Source organism: Ovis aries, chromosome 15, assembly GCF_016772045.2.
Source record: "Ovis aries strain OAR_USU_Benz2616 breed Rambouillet chromosome 15, ARS-UI_Ramb_v3.0, whole genome shotgun sequence".
Lineage (NCBI taxonomy): Eukaryota > Metazoa > Chordata > Mammalia > Artiodactyla > Bovidae > Ovis > Ovis aries.
This window is the reverse complement of record NC_056068.1, coordinates 30,500,826-30,521,742: the sequence shown is the minus strand read 5'-3', so window position 1 is coordinate 30,521,742 and position 20,917 is coordinate 30,500,826. Positions and strand designations below refer to the sequence as shown.

Below are 20,917 nucleotides of genomic sequence, written 5' to 3'. Positions count from 1 at the left end.
GTCTTTTACTGCTTACCCACCTGTGTCTGTCTCATCTCAAGTGTAGAAGTTTTGTCATAGCTTTTCCTAGTAATAGCCACCCCCAGCTACATCCTCCCCTCTCCCCCCACCAAGATTGAGCACACAGTAGGTGCTTCAGGAGTTGTCCCTAGATGGGCTGTCCCCAAGACGGTTCCCTGGACAGGGACACCTCTCCTGACACCAGGTGGCAGCATTGGCTAAAAATTCTCTCAGAACTCTGCGTCTAGAGCTGTCAGTCAAGTAAAAATTTAAACTTTTATTTCTGGTACAAATGATAAATATTTTGCATTAAAAATCTGGAATTCAAGTTTTCCTCATACTTCATGCTCCCTCCCTGTCCCAGAACCTTACAAAAATATTTCCGTTTAGAGGAAGCAAGCCGGCACCTGCTCCCTCGGCAAAGTCCAGGTTTGCAGAAAGGCACGAACGGTCTGTGTCAGGGCGGGGACGGCGGCCTCAGAGGCCAGAGTGAGAGGAAGGCGTTGAGATCCATGCTTGGGGCTGTGCCCCCTCTGGTGCACTGATTCTTCCCCTCCTTGCTGCACGGTGGGAGGGTGCACAGGGGCCAGGTCCTTCCCAACGGTGGGGCAGGGGTTGTGTGTGGGGAGCTGGGTACGACAGGCACAGACACCTTTCAGGGTCTAAACCTTAGAAGAGTTAAACAGGAGAGTCACAGGCCGTCACATTTTGGGTGCTTGAAAGTGAACACTTCAGGGAGATGGAGGAGGGGAGGCAAGCTTGGAGAAGCCCCCTTCTCCCTGGGTCCCCAAGGAAGGCACGGGGCAGGAGTGGGGGCTGCCTTCATGAGTTAACCCTTGCCACACCACACTCCTTCACAGTCACGGGTGAGGGGGCCAGAGGCTCCGGGATTAGGTGACGGAAGGAAGAGCAATAAGGCCTCGGGTGTCGGAGGTGGGGGGGGGGCACCCCCTCTGGCGGCTGGGGGAGGGGCAGTGGGTCCCGGGCAGCTGCCTCGGGGACCACCCCTCGTGCCAGCCTGGCTAGGGGTCCTCATCCCAGAGGCACAGCTGCTTCTGGGGCACGTAGAAGTCGAAGCTGTAGCTCTTCTGGCAGCTGCGGATGCCGCACTTGTAGGGCGCTGGGCGGTCGCGGCTGTGGCAGTACTTGAGCATGCAGGGGTACCAGGCCAGGCTCAGACCATAGTGGCAGACGCAGGGCCTCCCGCGGTCCCCCACCTGCCCGCATCGAGGCAGCAACACCTGCTCCCAGGCCTTGGGGAGAGCCTCGAACACGGAGCCATCCACACCTGGGAGAGAAGGCGGGGGTCAGGGGGGTGGGGGCCTCCCCACATGACCCCTTTGGGCATCCCAGCACCCCCACAAGCTAAGTGTTATCACCCTTGTTTTACAGATGAGAAAACGGCCCAGAAAGGTTATTGGCCTGGTTGACGTCACACAGTAAGCAGGGACTCAGGACTGTCTTGACTTCAAGGCCTCCACTTGCCCCTGCCAGTGCCACGCCACCCTACGCTTAAAACCATTACTGTGCTGGACATGATGGCACAGAGGCGTGGGGAGAAGGAGCAGGAAAGCAAGGGAAGCTTCTAAAGGAGGTGGTTACCTGAGGAGGGCCAGGGAGGGAAGGGCCAGCACAAACATGCTGGGGAAGTCAGGGTGGCCAGCACACAGGGCACACACGGGCGGGGTGCTGGGGGCACAGAGCAGCGACCTAGCCCAGGCTCGGCTCAATGACCACGGGAGGGGCCAGCCCCTGGTCCCTGGGGGACAGCATGTGGCTTCCACCTTGGTCTGGGGTGCAGCCCACAGGGGAGCGGCAGGTGCTGTCGGGGGCATGGCTACAGCTCTGTCGGGCATTCCTAAATCCAGTGGTGCCCTGGGAGGAGCAGGCATTTCTCTTACGCTCAGCCAGCCAGGCAGAAGGACCAGGGACCTGGCGTTGGAATGGTGACATCTCTCTGCCCTCCCTACAGGGAGGAGCCGAGGATAGGGCTGGGAAAGATGACCGGGAGATGCGCCAGGAGTGAGGTCACATAGGCCAGGAAGGCAGGGACCAAACCATGATGGGAGACGTTCTCAAGGGTCCTGGGGGAGAAACGCTGGGTCCCCAGAAGGTGTGAAGTGAAGGAGTGGAGGTGAACTCTTGAGAGGCGGCAGCAGAGGTAGCCAGGTGGGAATGGGTGTCTCTGGGCCCCATCCAGACCCTGGTTCCTGCACATGTCCTCGACAGGTTTCACCTGTGTTCTCACTCAGGGCACAGATGGGGTAGGGGGTGGAGCTGCCTGGGGAATTCCCTCCCCAGGGCCTAGCAGAGTCACCATTCTGCGTGTTCCTACATGGAATCGATCCCTTTCATTGACTCCCCTTAATAAAGAGCCACGCAGGCGCCACTTCCTCCAGGAAGCCCTCCCTGACCAGTCCCAGCTGGGTGGAGAACTCCCGTATCTCATCATTGCTCCCCATCATATTCGAGGTGATACAGCAGTGGGCCGCACCCAGCTGACCTTGCTCCAGCCAGAACCGGACGTCCTCCTGGCGGGTGTAGATGGCATCCACGGCCTCAGCACACACGTTGCGGAGATGGGGGCTCAGCAGCGCCCCCTGGCTGAAGTTGACGGCGATGTCCATGTGCATTCGCTCTGGCCCCCGCACCTCCTCAGCCTGCCGGACTGCCCGTGGGTTTTTCTGGGTGGAAGAGAAGAGTTGTTCCCACCCGGCCTCAGTCAGCCCCCTGCCCACTCTTTCCCTGGTCGCTGATTGTCAGACAAGCCCAGGCTGGCTGCCTTCAGATCCTTGGGGCCACCTGCAGGGTGACAGTCAGGGGGAACCAGCCCCCCTCCAAACGGTGGAAAAGCTGATACCCAAGGCACCGTGGAGCCTTTTCAGCCCGCCACTGAGCTGACCTCTGAGACCTAAGGGAAAATTCTGACATGTTGCTGGGGGGGGGGGGTGCTGTTGGTGGGCAAGCCAGGCCAACTGTCCCAGGGTCAATGACCGCTGGCGTCCTGTACTTCCCAATATCCAGGTAACTGAATCTCTCTGGGAAAAGCAGACAGAAGGGTGGGACCTAGGACAGGTCCTGCTGAAGAGTTTAGGGGGCTTACCTGAGGCTGGCGAGAGGCCCGGGGTCAGGGAAGGGACTGGGAGCAGGCAATAGGCTGAGGGGTTCCAAAGCTGCGTTGAACACTTTACATGCTCCATCCCACTTAATTCTCACTGTAACCCATCTCTCAGTAAGAAAACAGGGGCTTTGAGGGACTTTCCTGGAGGGCCAGTGGTTAAAAATGAGCTTCAAATGTAGGGGGTATGGGTTCCATCCCGGGCTGGGAAACTAAAATTCCACATGCCCTGTGGTGTGGCCAAAAAACAAAGAAAATAGGGACTTGGAAGGGAGGTGATGTGTCTAGAGTCACCCAGATGGTGAGTGGTGGTGCCACAGCTGAAGGCAGATCTGACTTGCCTCCATCATAAACGGGGAGGGACTGAGGTTGGGGGCAGGAGGAATTTGAGAGATAGGGGTTCGGTGCAGATTAGGGATCTGGGGTTATGGGATCAGGTGTGGCCTGGGGCATAATCAGGGGGTTCAGGATTAGAGGCTGAGTGTGGGGCCAGGGATTAGGTGGATGGGGCAGGGTGGGAGACTGAGGCTGGGGCGGGTGGGGTCCAGGCCAGAGCTTAGCTGCAAGGGTGCATGTGGGCTCTGGGGCAGGCCTGGGGTGGGCACTCACCTGCCGGAGCTTGGCCATGGCCTCGCTGGGAATGATCTCATTGTGGTGCAGCCGGGTGACGAAACAGAGAGCCTGGAACTGACTCTGCCCCTTCTCCAGCTCCCCCAGAATCAAGGCCCGGAAGATCTTCACATCCTGATGGGGAAGGGCAGAAGGATGGGGGCTGGTTGGAGGGGGTGAGGTCTCCTCACCAGTCCCCCCACACACACAGTGCTCAGCTCAGACTGCCCTCCCTCAGGGGACACAGGCCTGGACACTGTCCTGCAATGGATACCTCCCTCCCGCTGTCCTGGGAATCTTTTTCTTTCCCATTTAAACCCGTGACTTAAAAGAACACACCCCAGATGTTCCAGAGCCTTCTGGAAAATTCACATAGTGTACCGCTAGAAAGCTTTCCAAAAACAAGGCTGTTTAAAAGTACGGAACTTTACCTTAAAGGAAACCACCCCTTTGGCACCTGGTTCACTCACAGATGATGCTTCCCTTCTGTGGCACCCCCGTGCTCCCTGTTCAGGGTGAGTCAGGGCCCCTACGACCACCTGACCAGGGTGTCACAAGGCAGAGGCTGCACGTTTTACAAGCACAGATTTCAGAGTTCCTCTCGCTGACTTTCCCATTCAGTAGGTTTGGGGAGAATGCCCCCAGTGCTCTAGTCATCCAGGCTCCTAGACACCAGCATCTCAGATGAAGGTGGCGGGGTCAGGATGGGGTTAAGGGCAGACACAGCAGCAGCTGTTGCCAAGGGTGCTGCGATGGCTCACCTTTCCCCTTCCCTCCCCACTTCCCCTTTCCCCATGGGGTTACTAATGGCCTGACCAGCAGGCCAAGGGCTCCTTCCTGTCACTGACTCACCGTGTGAATCAGGGAGGCCAGAGAGGGAAAGAGGAAGAAGGGAGAGGGGCTGTGGGATGGGGTTCCCTTTCCAAACTGGCTGCTGAAACCCTGGGCACCCTAGGTATCCCTTGCTCCCACCCAGCTCTGTGCCTTGGCTAATGGCTCTCAATGAGACATCAGCAGGTCCCAGTCAGCAGTGGTCTAAGTGTGTGAAGATCCCCCCTGACTGGGAGGGACCCTGGTCACACTGATATTTCCTCCAGGAACCCTAGTGGTCCTGCACCAACACAGAGGGTATAGAGCCTATATAGATACGAATCCTTCAACGACCGTGCCCTAGGCTCACTCACCAAACCTCTCGGTTCACTGAGTGCTTCCTGCCAAGTGAAATGCTCTGAGAACGGGTCTGAGGGGCCCCCCTGGATTCCGGTGTAGGCAGCGAGGGGCCCAGGGTTCCCCTCCAAGCCTGCAGTGTATTAGTGGCGTCCAGCTCACCTCCCAGTTTCTCTAAGCCTCGTTTGTACAGTGGGGATGATGCCACTTTTACCCGGAGGGTTGTGGTGAGGACAGAACAGGCTGGTGTGAAGGGAAACACAGAGAATGCCCGCCCTGAGTCAAGCGCCCAGCGGCGCTGGCTGGGGCCACTGGCCCACCGCAGGTGACTGGTCAGTGCTATCATCCCACAAATCCCCGTGCCCTTTTTGTCCTTTTCTTTGTTTGTTTGTATTAGAGTCTTTTGATGTAGACCATTTTTAAAGCCTTTATTGAATTTGTTACAATATTGCTTCAGTCTTATGTTTTGGTTTTTGGGTCCCAGGGCATGTGGGATCTTATCTCAGCCCCCTGACCAGGGATCAAACTGGTACCCTCTGCGTTGGCAAGCGAAGTCTTAACCACTGGACCACCAAGGAAGTATCTCCCCACCCACCCCCCATGCCCTTTGGAATTCCTCTGACTCTACAAGGACTTTCGCTACTTCCCTTCACTGTAAATGGTCTCTGGAACATTGAGGGGTGGGAGTGTCCAGGGAGATTTTCCACCAAGACTGTAGTAGACAGGGAGACTGAGGCCCAGCTGGTGAGAAAGGTTATGTTAGGTTCCTCCTGGTCCCAGGCTTGGAGGGAAGGTGAATCACAGCTCGGGTAACCGCAGCTTCCTCTCAGCAGGAAATCCGCTCTCGGGCCATGAGGCTAGGCTCTCCTTGTCCCGCCAAGCCTCGGTCATCCAATCTTCCACACCCTCAGGTCGGCTGAGGGGAGACTGGAGTTGGTACTTGGGTGCATTTTCCGCTCAGTTTTTGCCAGGGGAGACTTGATACCAGACTTCCCCTCCTGGGGCTGAGTTAGGCGGATGTCCCTGGCAGGACCCCCAGGCAGGATCCAAAGTCCGTGTATTTTCAGCCATGACCCTTGAAGAGAATGCCATCTGGGATATTCACAGCATCTTCTGCGATACCACAGGCACGTGCCATAGCCTGTGGTTTGTGGGCTGCCCCGAGCTGGCCTCCTGGTTGGACACTACCCATCTACCACTAGCCAGAGAAAGTATTTAAAATTCTAGACCAGACCAGGGGGTGAACAAAATCTGTCAGAATATTTTCCCTGCTTCTAGATTAAATAACAATGTCAGGACTCAGAGGGAGAGGGAGAGGGTGGGATGATTTGGGAGAATGGCATTGTAACATGTATACTATCATGTAAGAATCGAATCACCAGTCTATGTCCGACGCAGGATACAGCATGCTTGGGGCTGGTGCACGGTGATGACCCAGAGAGATGTTATGGGGAGGGAGGTGGGAGGGGGGTTCATGTTTGGGAACGCATGTACACCCGTGGTGGATTCATGTCAATGTATGGCAAAACCAATACAGTGTTGTAAAGTAAAATAAAGTAAAAATAAAAATTAAAAAAAAAATAAAATAGCAACAACAACAAAAAACAACAATGTCAATGACAACAGCAAAATGCTACCAAAATGGTAACCTGACTGCAGGTGAAGCGAGGGGATGAGAATTTTTTGTTGAGATAGATTTCTTCTATGTCTCTCATTTATTTCTGCAGGACAAAGATTTACTGAAGTTTATAACTGGTAGGGACAAGTCACTGTTACCATGAGTCAAAAAGGATATACTGTCCCATTCAAATCTTCACAACAACAGGAGGTAGGAAGTATGATTATTACTGTGTTTGGAATGGATAACTTGCTCAAGGTCATGAGACCAAGAGGAAATGCAGCCAAAATTTTTAACCCAGGCAGCCTGCCTCCAAAATCCAAACTCTCACAACCATAATGCACAACTGCTTCTAGGTCAACTAATCCAATGTCTTTGATGCCCAGTGACAGACCAGATGGTAAGGCGTCTGCCTGCAGTGCAGGAGGTTCAGGTTCGATCCCTGGGTCAAGAGGATTCCCTGGAGAAGGAGACAGCAACCCACTTCAGTATTCTTGGCTGGAGAGTTTCATGGACAGAGGAGCCTGGTGGGCTACAGTCCCTGGGGCTGCAAATAGTCGGACATGACTGGGCAACTACCACTTTCACTTTCTAAAGAAACTAAATCTCAGGCCCAGAGAGAGAGTGTGGCCTGCCCGCAGCCACACAGCCAGTGAGTGACAGAAGAGAACGCAGGGCCCTCTTCCTGCCATGTGGTTTGCGTGTCCTCTGCAGACCTGCCCCAGGACGATGGTGGCTCCCATTCAAGGCTGTGTGTGACTAACAGTCAACAGCATCTGATGCAAACATCAGGGAAAGATGACACAGGATCACCTTTCTAATCCCTCTTCCTGCTCTGCCCAGGGCCTCTGTAAACTCTGAATTTTCCAACCTTCTTAATCTGTATCTCCAGGAAACCAAGTTCCCTGTGCTAAGCCTGGGAGGGAGACAGCAGTCCAAGCAGCTGGATCTCTGTGGCTCCATCATTATGACCAGTGTCTCTCCTACCTTCTGCTCCCCACACCTCAGACTCACTCCTAGGGCCCCCTTTCCCTCCAGCACAGAGGACAGGGCAGGGGAGAGGGCCCCCTGCTTCAGGGAACATCTGACCAGATGCTAAGCCCCCAGCTTTCCTCCCTGCCCAAGAATCCCCTGGGATGATCCACCCAGATGCGGCCTAATGCCCAAGGCAGACGACACAGCTGGGAAGAGCACATGGCAGGCTTTTCAGGCCCAGGTCTCAGGCTAGGACATCCAAAATGGGCAGTTTCTATAAGGCTCCTTCTTCCACGGGCTCCTAGGAACCTCCAGCCCCCCAGGAGCAGGCCACCAGGAAGAAGAGGAGGGGACGGTACCAGGGCTAAAACTGGGCCACACAGAGGGGATGGTCACAGAGATACAGCAAGTCCCCTATACGAACTTTCAAGCTGTGAACATTCAAAGATGCATCTGGTTCCAGCAAGGAACCAGAACCTGAGCCATCAACGTCAGGCATGAATGAAATTGCAGCTTGCCTTCCATCTCCTATTTCTGATGATCCTTCAGCTCCACCATCTCCCACCTCCTCTCCCTCCTCCAGTCGGTAACTCCTCTTGCCTGTTCACTCGATGCCAGCCCCTGTATGACAACTGTTGTACAGTACTACTGTACTTTTCAAAGTACGGTATTATAAGATTAAAAATGTTTTACTTTTTGTGTTTTTTAAAATGTATTATTTGTGTGAAAAGTATAAACCCAAGACAGTACGGTACTATATAGCCAACTGTGTTAGTTGGGTACCTGGGCTAACCTTGATGGACTTAACGAACAAACTGGACTTATGAACGTACTCCCAGAAGGGAGCTCATTTGTATGCAGGGAACTTACTGTACTGAGGATTTGCTGAAGTCCTTTGTGGGTGGTTTAAAGGTTCTCAGAGAGCAGGATAGTTAAGAGCAAACGCTCTGGAGCCAGTGCTGCCCACGTTCAAATCCTGGCTTTGCTGATACACGCCATGTCATCCTGGGGGATTCACTGGACCTCTCTGTATCTTAGTTTCCACATGTGTAAAATGAGTACAAGCAACAATACCTACACCTCAAGGAATTCCTGTGAGGAAAGATGAGTGAAAGGTCTCAGAACAGCATGGGCTGGACTCCCTCCGTTTTTCTCTAGAATTGTTGCAATCCCTGGCCTAGCTCCAACTGTGATCAACTCCAGACCTGCAGAGGCAAGGAAAAAGAGCTTTCTTCCAGAGACACACCAGAGCCCCAGAGAAGTCAGGTGACTCTGCTGGAGCTTGCAGGTAATCAGCAAATCGGTGGGAGAGCGCTGACTAGCATCACCTGGAGCAGGGCCTTCACAGGCAGCAGGGTAGGGCAGTGGGCAACACCAAGGTCAGGGCCCCAGTCTTCAAGTGACTCATAGGGGAAGCTGACCTACAACTGAAGTCAGCGCCCATGATGAGGCCTAGGGTTGAGGCTTATGCAAAGTACTATAGGGTAAAGCTGAAAGTGAAAGTCACTCAGTTGTGTCCGACTCTAGTGCTCCGGTCCCTTTAGGCAGGGGGCTGGGAAGGGTGGAGGGAGGGAGCAGAGGTCCTCAACATTTTTGGCACCAGAGACAGGTTTTGTGGAAGACAATGTCCCCACGAACCAGGTTGGGGCAGGGGAGGCATGCATGGACGGATGGTTTGGGGATGATTCAAGCGCGTTCCATTTGTTGTGTGCTTTATTGCTATTGTTATATCAGCTTTGCCTCAGATCATCAGGCACTAGATCCTGGAGGCTGGGAACCCCTGTACTAGACTGAAGGATACTTCACTGGTTCTGGACAATGAGAGGATAGGGGGCTTTCTAGGCAAGAGAGAGGCAATTTCAGAAAATGTGTGTGTGTGTGCTGTGTGCTCAGTCGTGGAGCAACCCCGTGGACTGCAGCCCACCAGGCTCCTCTGTCCATGGGATTTCCCAGGCAAGAATACTGCAGTGGGTTGCCATTTCCTCCTCCAGGGGCTCGTCTCGACCCAGGGATTGAACCTGCGTCTCTTGCACCTCCTGCATTGGCAGGCAGGTTCTTTACCATGAGCGCCACCTGGGAAACCTCAGGTGAATAAATTACAGAAGATGAATAATGAATAAATTACAGAAGCTGGGGTGTACAAAGGCATCTTAATGCCCCCTCATCCATCTCTTCACACTATCGTCTTATGATCTGCCTAATGCCCTTCCAAGGCTTCTTTACATAAAGTGTACCCCCCAGAGGCTGGCATCCACATCTTTGCTGACAGTTCTGAGCACTGAACCAAAGAGGTGGCGGTTTCCAGAATAAGCGAGGCCATGTGCCTTTCTATGAGGTGATGCCTGTCGGGGATGCCCCGTCCCATCCTGCCCAGCATCCTTCAGGACTCAGTTCACATGCACCCATCACCCCCACCAACTCTCCAGCAGAGTTGGCCAGGTCCAATCCCTACCTTCCTCCCACTGTGTCTGGAAGGACCTCAACTCCTTGAGGCTGGGATAGTATATTATTTGCAGTGTATCCCCACCGACTAGAACACAACAGGTGCTCAATACATATCTGGAAATGAATAAATGAAGGATGGACTGAACACACAAGAGCAGGCCAGGGTCCTAAGGAAAGTGATGGGAGTACCAGGGAGGGGAGGGAGGGAGGGAGGGGAAGGCAGTGGTGGAAGGAAGAGGCTGGTGGGAGGGCAGGGACAGGGTCTGAGAGCCCAGTGAAAGTCTGAGCTTCATCTAGCAGACCACTGGAAATAATCACTGGATTTTCGGCTTGGAGGTGACATGCACGAATCCCTGGCTTAGAGCTGAATCAGAAACTTGAGCTGTGCTAGGTCAGGGTGCATCTTATCTAAACACCTTGGAAGGGCCCCAGTCCTCGTGTAGTGTCTTCTGCCTGGGCAACAAGTCCTCCATGCTGGGCCCCTGGCTCAGGACAGCGGCTCCACCTTATCTATGCATTGTCCTCAGTCTGACACAAAGCTGAGTGAAGGCACCCACACTCTGGGGCCTCGATCGAAACTTCTTGCCCCCAACAAGAAGACGGTTCTTCTTGGGCTTCCTTGTACCTGGGCTCCTGCATACTGGCAGCTACAGCTACGCTTTTGGCTTCTAGAGGTTCAGCGGAGCTTTTTCATGCTCCAGTGAGGTTCCAGCAGGGGACGTGACCTTCAAGGTCACCTAGCTGCAGGGCCAGCCCCAGGCGCCCAGATTTTCTAACTCCAGCTCCCCGCTGAGCCCTCTCCCAGATATTCTATTCTTCCCTGCATCCACTCCCAGCCCTAGACCCTCTGTATCTCATAGAGAGAAGGCTGTTCTGGGAAAAGCAGGGGGTAGCCCTCTGCACTTACATGAGCCAGGCTTCTGCTGCTGCCTTCCGGAGGAGAGGCTCCAGGGAAAGCTCGGTGTTGGGGACAGGAGGTGACCCCGAAGACAGAGCCCATGGGAGCGCTGATGACCCTGGCGCTGTCACACAAGCCCGACTGCCAGCTTCCAGAATGAAAGGGGGAAACAAGCCTCTCTTGTTTTGACTGCTGTGGGGTTTTATGTTACAGCCAAGTCGAATCGTAACTGTACACACAGACAGACACCTGCTTGCCCCCATTTAGGGGCCACGTGGCCACAAGCTTTCACCCAGAGGTGCTGATTTTTCAAAGGTCTCCCACCCTTCACCCCGCGGCACCAGGCCCCCCACGCCCCTTGCGCTGGAGCCCACACTTCCGCTCGGCCGCGGGCCCCTCCTCTCTTGCACCCCTAGGGGCATGTTCCCGCCCCCATGGCCTCTCCCAGGAGTCTCCATGCCACCCCCTTTCTCTTGATCAGTGCAGCACCCCTTGCATGTAGTCACACACGCCCATTTCTCCCCACAGTCTCTCCACACCCTTCTCCCGCCCTCCCTTCTTCCTCCAAAGTCTCTCTCTCTCTCTCACACACACACACACACACACACACACACACACACACACATACACACACACACAGCATCTTCTATGCCTTCTCACACATCAGCCTCTGCGCCCCACCGCACACAGGCTGTTACACTCACCTACCTCCAGGCACTCACACCGGCCTCTCCCAGTTCACCTCCCCAACCTAGCCTGGCCGACCGCCCCTCCACCCATCCTGCCCTCCTTCCCACCGCAAGCTCCCAGCTCCCCCCGACTCCAAGCGCCCTTCCTCAGCCACCTTTTCCAGAAAGCCCACCATGGGAAAGTGCGGGGAGGCTCTCCCATCTCAGACCTCGCTGCCACCCAGCCCTGGACCACAGGGGAACTGAAAACAAAGAGGGCCAGACCGTGGAGCTCCTGTGCTCTGCTGGGCTGCTCAGTCATGTCCAGCTCTTTGCTACCTACCCCATGGACTGTAGCCTGCCAGGCTCCTCTGTCCATGGGGATTTTTTCAGGCAAGAATACTGGAGTGGGTTGCCATGCCCTCCTCCAGAGGAATCTTCCCAGCCCAGGGATCGAACCCAGGTCTCCTGCATTGTGGATTCTTTATCATCTGAGCCACCAAGGAAATCCAAGAATACTGGAGTGGGTAGCCTATCCCTTCTCCAGCAAAACTTCTCCACCCAGGAATCAAACTGGGGACTCCTGCATTGCAGGTAGATTCTTTACCAGCCAGTCTACCAGGAAAGCCCATGGTGGAACTGACCTTCCCTCAAAAGCCCTCTCCCAGCCCACCTCTGGGGCACTGTGGTTACACAGCCCAGGCTGGAGGCCACGCTCCAGGTCCCCGCGGAGCACCTGCTCCTCTCGCCCCCTGCCCCTCGGACGGCACACACCATCTCCTGGGAGCTTCCTCTGCCATCTTGCTCTCCTTCCTGGCACACCGGAGTATGAGGTTTTGAGGCCCATCCTGAGCCAACCCAAATATTTACTGCTCGGCTCCTAGCTGGAGCCGCTTTACACCTAGAGTGGGGCTGGCTTCCCTGTGCTGGGGAGGTGAGAGGTCAGCCTGGAGAGGCAGCCAGGGAACAGGGCCCTCCTCACCCGCACTGGCCGCCCCAGGACAGGCACAGGAGCACCTGGGCTGCTCTGGCTGGACCCCTGGAGAGGCACAGAGGCAAATGGAAATCAACCCAAAGCCAAGCCAAGCACACTCCCCAGCTGGTGCCGGGATTATGAGATGCCTGCAGACCCCAGGGGCTATGCCTACACAGAGACTCCCTGTTACAGGTCATCCGTGCAACCACTTGCTGGGGGCAGTGCCCCCTGCCCTCCCCCAGGCCCCCAGCGCTCCGTCAGCCAAATCCCAAAGGTCACCACTGTCCCGACTGCTCCAGGAACAATGTGCGGCTTTATGTGGATCAAATGCACCCCAACGTCCCGCTGACTCAGGGCTCCTGAGACGGGGCTCCACGCTTCCGGGGCTCCACGCTTCCCGCTCACTCGCATTCCCAGCCCCAGCGCCTCCCTCCCTCGCCCCCAGCCCTTCATCAGAATCTTCCCCCGCCCCCCTGTGGGGGCCAGCCACTTCAACACTTGCCAACTGAAAGGACGGGAGTCCTAATGATGCCTGGGTCCCCAGAAGAGGAACAATCTGCTTGGCTGTGTTAGGAAGGAGGGCTGGGGCCCTGGCTGGAACTGCTAGTTCTCTTCTCACTTGCCTCTGCTGGCCTCTGCTTTGCTGAGGCCTCTTATTCACTTCTCACAACATGTCTCCAAGCCGTCATATGGCATTTGTGTTGTGTCTGAGCCTGGGGCTCAGAGAGGTTAAGTGACTTGTCAAGCCACATGGCTGGTCAAGGGCAGAAAAATGTACAGCAAGTGCTTAGAAGTATCTATTTAAAAAATGGTCCCCTCACTCCCATGGTCTCTCCAGGAGCCACGGCGGGAGGGCAAAAGGGAATATCCCAGGCTCAGTGAAGAGGTCAAAACTCAAAATTCATGGTGGGGCATGTGGTGAGCTTCCGGGGAGGGGTCCAGCCCAAGTCTGTAAGCAGGAAAGTTTCTCCATAGATGTGTCCCTCTGCACCAAGGCTCTTTTCAGCCTCCTTCTTCCTCTTCCCTCCCCTGTTCGGGTTTCTTCAGCCTCCGGGAAGGAGCCCATTTATATGTCACAGCAAACACAGGCAGTCAGAACACAGTGGAAGAATCCCTGGGTCCCCATCCTGGATCGTTAGCTACTGATCTTGTCCAAGTCACTACACAGGCATGAGCCTCAGTTTGCACATCTGCGAAATGGATGCAATACTCACCATTCGATGTAGTGGTGAGGATCAAATGAGGCCAGGTGTGTGAATGCCACTGTCAGTGTGTGATCTGAGTGACCACTCAGTGTGTGAGACCTAGACAGCTGTGATTCTTCCCTCAAAGCTGGCCTCGGTCTCACCGGCACCACCTCTGTGACCCTTGGGAAGCCTCACAGGAAGACCCTCACTTCCGTTTCTCCCCCATCAATAACAGAAGGTCACTCACTTGTCCCAGGTGGCAGTCCTCACTGGACAACCGGGATCCTTTGCCAGGACTCCACCTGGACATAAGTACTCAGAGAGTGGGAGGCACAGGCCAGCCTGCACCTTGGGGCAGGGCTGCTGATCCCTAACACAAGGAGGGCTTCCTCAGACATGGCAGAGGGACTGCTGTTAGAACCTGGGGCCCCACGGGCACAAGCGGGGCGGTTCTCTCTGATGACTCCTCATAAACTCCTGTGGGGAAATGCCCTGGGCACCACAAAGCTCTGGGCCTCTGCTGAAAGCACCTCTACCGTAATCTGTTCCCCAAAAGACACCCTCTCCATCACGTGCCTCCACTACTGATCACCAAACTGCAGGGACCCAACCTAAGCTGGGGAGGCGGACACTGCACCCTCAGAGGCTGTCCTGCCTGACACCCCTGTGATGAGATATCCTGTTAGAACAAACAGCCGCAGGTATCAGTCTGGCCATTTGTACATTCCCTATCTTTGCTGACTCTCTCACAGCCTGCAGCTGCTCCCCCTACCCAGACAGGGAGCCCCCAAGGCACGGATGACTGCGCTCTCTGGACTGCTCCTTCCTCTGACCCCCACCCCTCAGGGCATGGGTGCCCAGGGCATGGGTCCCTTGAAGTGACCTCAAGCTGACCTGCCCTGTTGTATGGACCCCTTTATCTTGGCTCTGGGCTTCCTTGGTGGCTCAAGCAGGAAAGAATCTGTCTGCAATTCGGGAGACCCAGGTACAGTCCTTGGGTCAGGAAGATCCCCTGGAGAAGGGCATGGCAACCCACTCCAGTTTTCTTGCCAGGGGAATTCCACGGACAGAGGAGCCTGGTGGGCTACAGTTCATGGGGTCACAGAGAGTCGGACATGATTGAGCAACTAACATACACGCACACACACACACACACACACACACATCTTGGCTCCAGCCCGTGGCCCCTCTTGGCCCCCACCCTCCACACATTTGGAGTCTGGCTCCTTTCTCCCTCCTCCTGTTGCAGCCATGGTTCACCACCACCCCCACCTGCCCTTTGTAGCTGTACATGACTTTCTCTTATCTTTCAGTCCCACCCTCCCTGCCCAGTCAGCACCAAACCACACCGCCTGAACATGACTCATCCCCCTCCCCCAGATTCTGGACACTCAGATGATAAGAGATACCCAGAGGGAAAGAGAACTTGGATGGGGACAGCAACCTGGGGGAAGGGGACCAAGGCAACTATCAGATCAAAAGCCAGGCTGGAGAGTCAGGATGGTGACATGCCCAGTGAGTCTGTACATCTGGGTATGATTACATGCATAGGCTTTGGATTATAAAGAAGGGCATTGCCTACGGAGACCATATGATGAATCAGCATTCTCGTGCTAAGGGGACCGAAAACGCGGCCCTGGGTGGCGTTTAAACACATTAGGGTTATTGTGGATAGAAACACAGGTTTCAACTAAATGACTGAGTTGGGACTTGACCTTCATTTCACAGTCTAACCTCGTGCCTCCTCCAAGTCCCTCTATCCCTGGAGCAACTTTGTCAGGGCGTCCCAAACGTTGCTGCTCATTGGAATCACCAGGGGCTCTTTAAAAACCCTGCTGTCTGGTTCCCACCCTGAGACATTTGGACTTAATTGGTCTGGAGTACAGCCGAGGCACTGGGTTTTCGAAAGCTCCCCAGGCGATTCAAATGTGCAGCGAAGTTTGGGAGCCACCGAGCTGCAGCATGGTTTTTGAAAGCTGTGCCCTGAACTGATGGTCAGCAGCCTGTGGGCAGGGCTTACAGTCACGCACGATGGTGATTTGGTAGCCTGGAGGGCCTTGTGGAGTGTGTGATCCTTGCCCGGGCTCTGTGTCCTACAGTGGGCTGATCACTGTGACAGTTTTACTGGCTTCAGGTCCAGCGTGGCAGGGTGGGGAGGGCCAGGTGGTGCTGGAGGAGGCAGAGGGTTGGAGGGGTGTGGACAGGGCGCTGGGGCAGGGGTGCGACCGGCTGGAGGAGGGCTATATTGCATCCAGCACAGGGGGCCTTGCTGCTGCCCTGAGTAGCAGGACACAACAGAGATGACTGCTCCCTGCGGAGGGGCTGGCCAGCAACTCTGGAGTGTGATGGCTAACTTCCCATGTACATTTCACTGGGCTGAGAGATGCCCACAGAGCTGATAAAACATCTTTTCTGGGTGTGTCCGTGAGGGTGTCTTGGGAAGATACTAGCATGTGAAACAGGAGCCTGAGTAGAAGGTGGCCCTCGCCAGAGTGGGTGGGCATCATCCAATCCATTGAGGGCGTGACAAGAACAAAAAGGGTGGAGAAGGGGAAATCTGCTCTCTCTGCGTGAGCTGGACATCCATCTTCTCCCGCCCTTAGACGTCAGTGCTCCTGGTTCTCAGGCCTCTGCACTCACACTGGAAAGACACAGGTCTTCCTGGGCCTCCAGCTGACAGACCACAGACTTCTCTGCCTTCATAATTGTGCGAGCCAACAACTCCTCAAATAAAATCTCTTCTACAGCTCTGTGGTGGTGGTTTAGTCACTAAGTCGTGTTCGACTCTTTTGCAACTCCAATGGACTGTAGCCCACCAGGCTCCTCTGTCCAAGGGATTTCCCAGGCAAGAATAAAGTGGAGTGGGTTGCCATTTCCTTCTCCTAGGGAGATCTTCCCCACCCAGGGATCCAACCCATGTCTCCTGCTTAGCAGGCAGATTCTTTACCACTGAGCCACCTGGGTGTATTTCCGTCCTATTATTTCTGTTCTGCGGGCCTGGGTGTATTTCTCTTCTATTATTTCTGTTCTGCGGGGGAACTCTAATACATGGAGCTTCAGAGAGAAGGTTCTGATGAGGGACTAAGGCTCTTCCAGGCTCAGTGCTGTCTTTCCGTGTGACTTTGGGTCTGTTGTTCAACATTGTTGCATCCGAGCTTAGCACAGAGGGTCCCTGCTGAGATGCGACGTGAGCCAGTGATAATTATGAAAGTCAGTGGCTTCTATTTCTGGAGCATTGGGTACGGCAGATGATACACAGTGAGTATTTCCTGTACGTGGCTCAGTTTAGTTCTCACAATGGCCATGGGAACAGTACCATTATCATCCCCATTTTACAGATGAAAAAATGAAGGCTTGGAGAGATCAAGTAGCTTGCCCAGAGTTAAACTACGTCTGTCTCCTTTCAGTTTGGACTGTTTCCCAAAGGTGACAAAGCGGCCAATGTTACTATCCCCAAATGGACTAGGGACTATTCCCAAACCACCCACAAACGGATTTGGTACATGGAGTAAAAGAAACACCAGATCCAGGACTTTTTCCTACAAGAAAAGTCATTACTTCTAGATAGAAGCTTCTCTTGGAAATCTGCCAGAGACCTTGAGGACTGGGCGAGCAACGAGAGGTGACCCACCCCAAAAATATCCCTTATAAAAGCTGCTCTGGCCAATGCAGACCATGGACTAGGGTGGGGATAAAGGCTATTCCACTCCACTCCCAGCCTTCTCCAACTCCACCCCACCCCAGGCCAGCTGAGAAATCCAGAGTAGGAAGGGACCTTGGAAAGCTGGTTCCCTTCGGTGATTTTCACTCTCAGTTCCCTCCCTTGCTGATGAAACTGGAGATGCCAGAGGGCGGGTGTGAAATGCCAGCTTCTGGGTCAGAGGTTACTCTGAAAAGCTGCAGGGAGGTTTGAACTGCTGAGGGGATTAAAATGAGGCTCTTACAATCAGTTCCAAATGGATTCTCTAACTGGGCAGTTGGCCCCTCGCTTTACCCTCAGCCCCAATCCCCAGGCCTGCACCCCACTGCCACTGGCCTCTCCCCTACCCTCAGGATAGAGCAATAAAACCTTCCAAGCTGCAGCTAGAGGCTATAAAAGCTGAGCCCTCTCTGACGGGTGTCCTACCCACAGTCTTGGCTGCTGGAGTGGTCCCAGGGATGGGGAAGTCTCTCGAGGGTTCCTGAACTGCCACAAAACAATGCGCAGTGGGGTAGGAGGGTGGGAGACTCCCGGGCTGGCCTGAGGCTCACTCTCAAGGACAAAGGGTTTCAGTGGCAGGTTGGAGGGGATGCTCAGACTCCTGCTTCCCCTATTTGGGTTTTCCAGGAAAAGAACAGACTTGACAAAATTCCCCTGGAGTTTAAGTAGGGAGGCAGGAGGTGTTCCTGCCCTGTCAGGTTCCCGCTCTCCACTCACACACTCACCTGCCCCTGCCTGAATTGAGAACCCAGCTTAGGCCTGCTCAGTAAGGAAGGGATCACACAGCCCTCCCAATCGCAACACTCAAGCACCCCTACCCCCACCCCACCCCCTCAACTGGTCTCCCTGCATCCCTGGTCAGTGACAGCCCAATAGTCCAGGGACAGATCAGCCGTCAAGCCCCACCTCCACTGTCTATGGGATCCCTGGCCCCTAACCTGGTATATCATCTATGGCAATGTGGCTGGGTCCCTAGGTGACTCTGCAAACTTTGCCCTGACTCCTCTCAAGCTCTGGTCTCCAAGAGGAAGGAGAGAGAGGCGGCTCAGATAGCTGCCCCAGAGCCCTGGGCTTTCCCCACTGCTGGCTGTCTCATCGGCTTCCCCTCTCCCCTTCCCTAGAGCCTCCCAGGGCCTCTTTCTACAGGAGAGGGAGGTGGGGAGCATGCTTCAGTTGATCAGGAGACTCCCTTGAGTACCACACCTCACCCACCTTCTTTCCTGCCAGGGTTCCCGCCCCTGGGTCACCGTTACTTGCTGCCCTTCCAGGCTCGCTTCCTGATAACCCTGAGCACCTCCATTCTCTACCCCACCTCACAATCCAGGGGACCAGGCCCACCTACTTGTTCCCTTCACCAAACACACACACACACACACACACACACACAGAGGAGAGGCTGGTCTTTACTCCCTTCCCACCTCGTACACACACACACGCACACACACACACACACAGAGGAGAGGCTGGTCTTTACCCCTTTCCCACCTACTTGTACACACGCGCACACACACACACACACACACACACACACACACACACACACACCCTTCCCACCTACTTGTTCCCTTCACCACACACACACAGGACAGGCTGGTCTTTATCCCCTTCCCCAGAATCTGAGCCAAAACTGAGGGTTGGTCAGCCCTTCAAGCAGGGTAAGAGGTGGCACCTCTCCCAGAGCCTGGGGACCTCACCTGGGGCCTCTCTCCAGGTCCTCCACTGCAAGTTCCCCAGACTTTCATTCCAAAGAGAAGAGGTGGCTTCTCCTTGGCCTGGGGGACACGTAGCACCACCCAGGAACCCCCTTCCCCAGCCCAGGGAAGTGAAACAAGGAGAGGTGGTACATAGACTCCAAGATGTCAGGGCTGGGAGACCTGGAGTCTCCCTCTTGTTCCTGTACAGAGGTGTGAAAGGTGGCCTAGAGAAGGAAAGGGACTTGCCCTAGGTCACAGTGAGAACCCGGGACCTCTGATGCCTGGCCCAGGACTTTTTCCTGATAAAGCCTGAGGGAATTACTCCAGAAAGGGAGACGGGGTTATTAACATTGACTCTAGTAGGGTCAGCACCTGGAGGGCGCGGGGAGACCTGGAAGAGGAAGTGCGGAGCTAGCTGGTTAGAGGGCCTCGGCGCCCAGGGTAAAAAGGTGAAAGGCCGCAAGGGAGAGTCTGAAGGGCAGCAGAGCAGTTCGTGGGGGAGAATGACGGGCGCTGGGGAGCAGGGCAAAGAGGTGTGGAGAAGACCCGCGTGACCTTGGCTAAGTCGCGTCCCTGTCCCTCTCCTGGCCCAGTTCTCTGGCCAGCAGACGGGACCCTCTCAGGCACGCAGATTTCCCCCCTCCGCCCCGCCGCCGGGCAACCGACGGTGCCTCACCTTCTTAAAGTCGGCGGTGAAGGAAATGAGAGTGCCGTCGGGCTTGCGCAGCTCCAGGCTGATGCTGTCGGCGTCGCTGTCCGCCTGCAGGCTCTCCTCGGTCACCTGGCCGTCAGGCAGCCGCACCCGCACCCGCAGCTCCGACGGCGAGCTAGCCCCGGCCCCCGCGCCCACGCCGCGCGGCGCCCCCAGCAGCGGCACGAGCAGCGGCAGGAGCAGCAGCGCGGGGGACGCCCGGGGGACCCCGCAGCGGCCGGGCGGGCGCATCCCCTGGAGCCGCCGCCGCCCTCGCGGTCCCGGCGCGCCGCGAGCGGGCAGGGAGCTGCGGGGCCAAACTTTGCCCGAACTTGGAGGCTAGTTCACGGCGCGGGGGCGCGGCTCCCCCTGGGGCTGGGGGCTCAGCCGCGGGGCGCCAGCGACGTGGCGCCGAGGCACGTGGGCTGCGCTCCGCCGCGCGCCCCCCGGCGGCTCCGAGGCGGACGCTGCGCTCCCGGGGCCGGTCCGCCTCCCAGTCCCAGCGCGGCGCCTCCCGCGGCCCCCGACTCCGGAGCTCCGAGACTGTGTTTTGCACTTTTCATTCAATCCCACCCCCCGTCACTTCCTTCAGAAAACAGAAACCACCAGGACCTGCCTTAAAGAGACCGCGCACCTCTCGGCCCTTAAAGGGCCCGCGGCGGCTCTCCCCGCGCTCGGCGGCGGGCGGGGCGGACCGGCACGGGGCTGACCGGCGCGCGGCGGCCTGGTGGGAACTGGGTTTCTCAACCGCGCTCCCTCCCCGTCGCGCCCCGGCAGCGACCGGGCTGGCCCGGGAGTTGACTCTCCTGGCAGATCCCTTCCTCCCAGCAGGGGCGGGACGGGTGACTCTTCCCCCGCCTCCCCTCCCCCGGCCCCGTCCTTCTTTTTGGCCCGTTCTTGTGCCACGTGGATGAAAGAATCGGGCTTGGTGTTTTAGGGGTTTTGTTTGGTCTTTTCAGTTTCTCCGAGGGGGCGAATTTCTACACTGCTTCTGCAAAATCGGACCTCACCTCGCGTTCAGCCTTTTGACTGCCATAGATCAGGAGAGAGAGGGGCTGAGGTTCTGCTGGCATTGACATCCGTCAGGTGTGAAATCTTGATCAGTCAGGCCGCCTCTCTGGACATGGCCCTTGAAGTATCCGCATTCTCTGAGCCCCTGCGCAGGTTCTTT

General features: G+C 55.9%; 1 protein-coding gene across 1 annotated transcript; it reads right to left on the bottom strand.

Moving 5' to 3' along the window:
- Nucleotides 1–257: 257 nt before the first annotated feature.
- Nucleotides 258–20,277, bottom strand: OAF (out at first homolog). The gene is made up of 4 exons (XM_027979327.2): nt 19,732–20,277; nt 3,728–3,862; nt 2,504–2,684; nt 258–1,288 (listed from the first exon to the last, which is right to left on the bottom strand). The coding sequence occupies exons 1-4, from the start codon at nt 19,996–19,998 to the stop codon at nt 1,023–1,025; spliced, it is 849 nt and encodes a 282-aa protein (XP_027835128.2). The 5' UTR covers nt 19,999–20,277; the 3' UTR covers nt 258–1,022.
- Nucleotides 20,278–20,917: the final 640 nt, after the last annotated feature.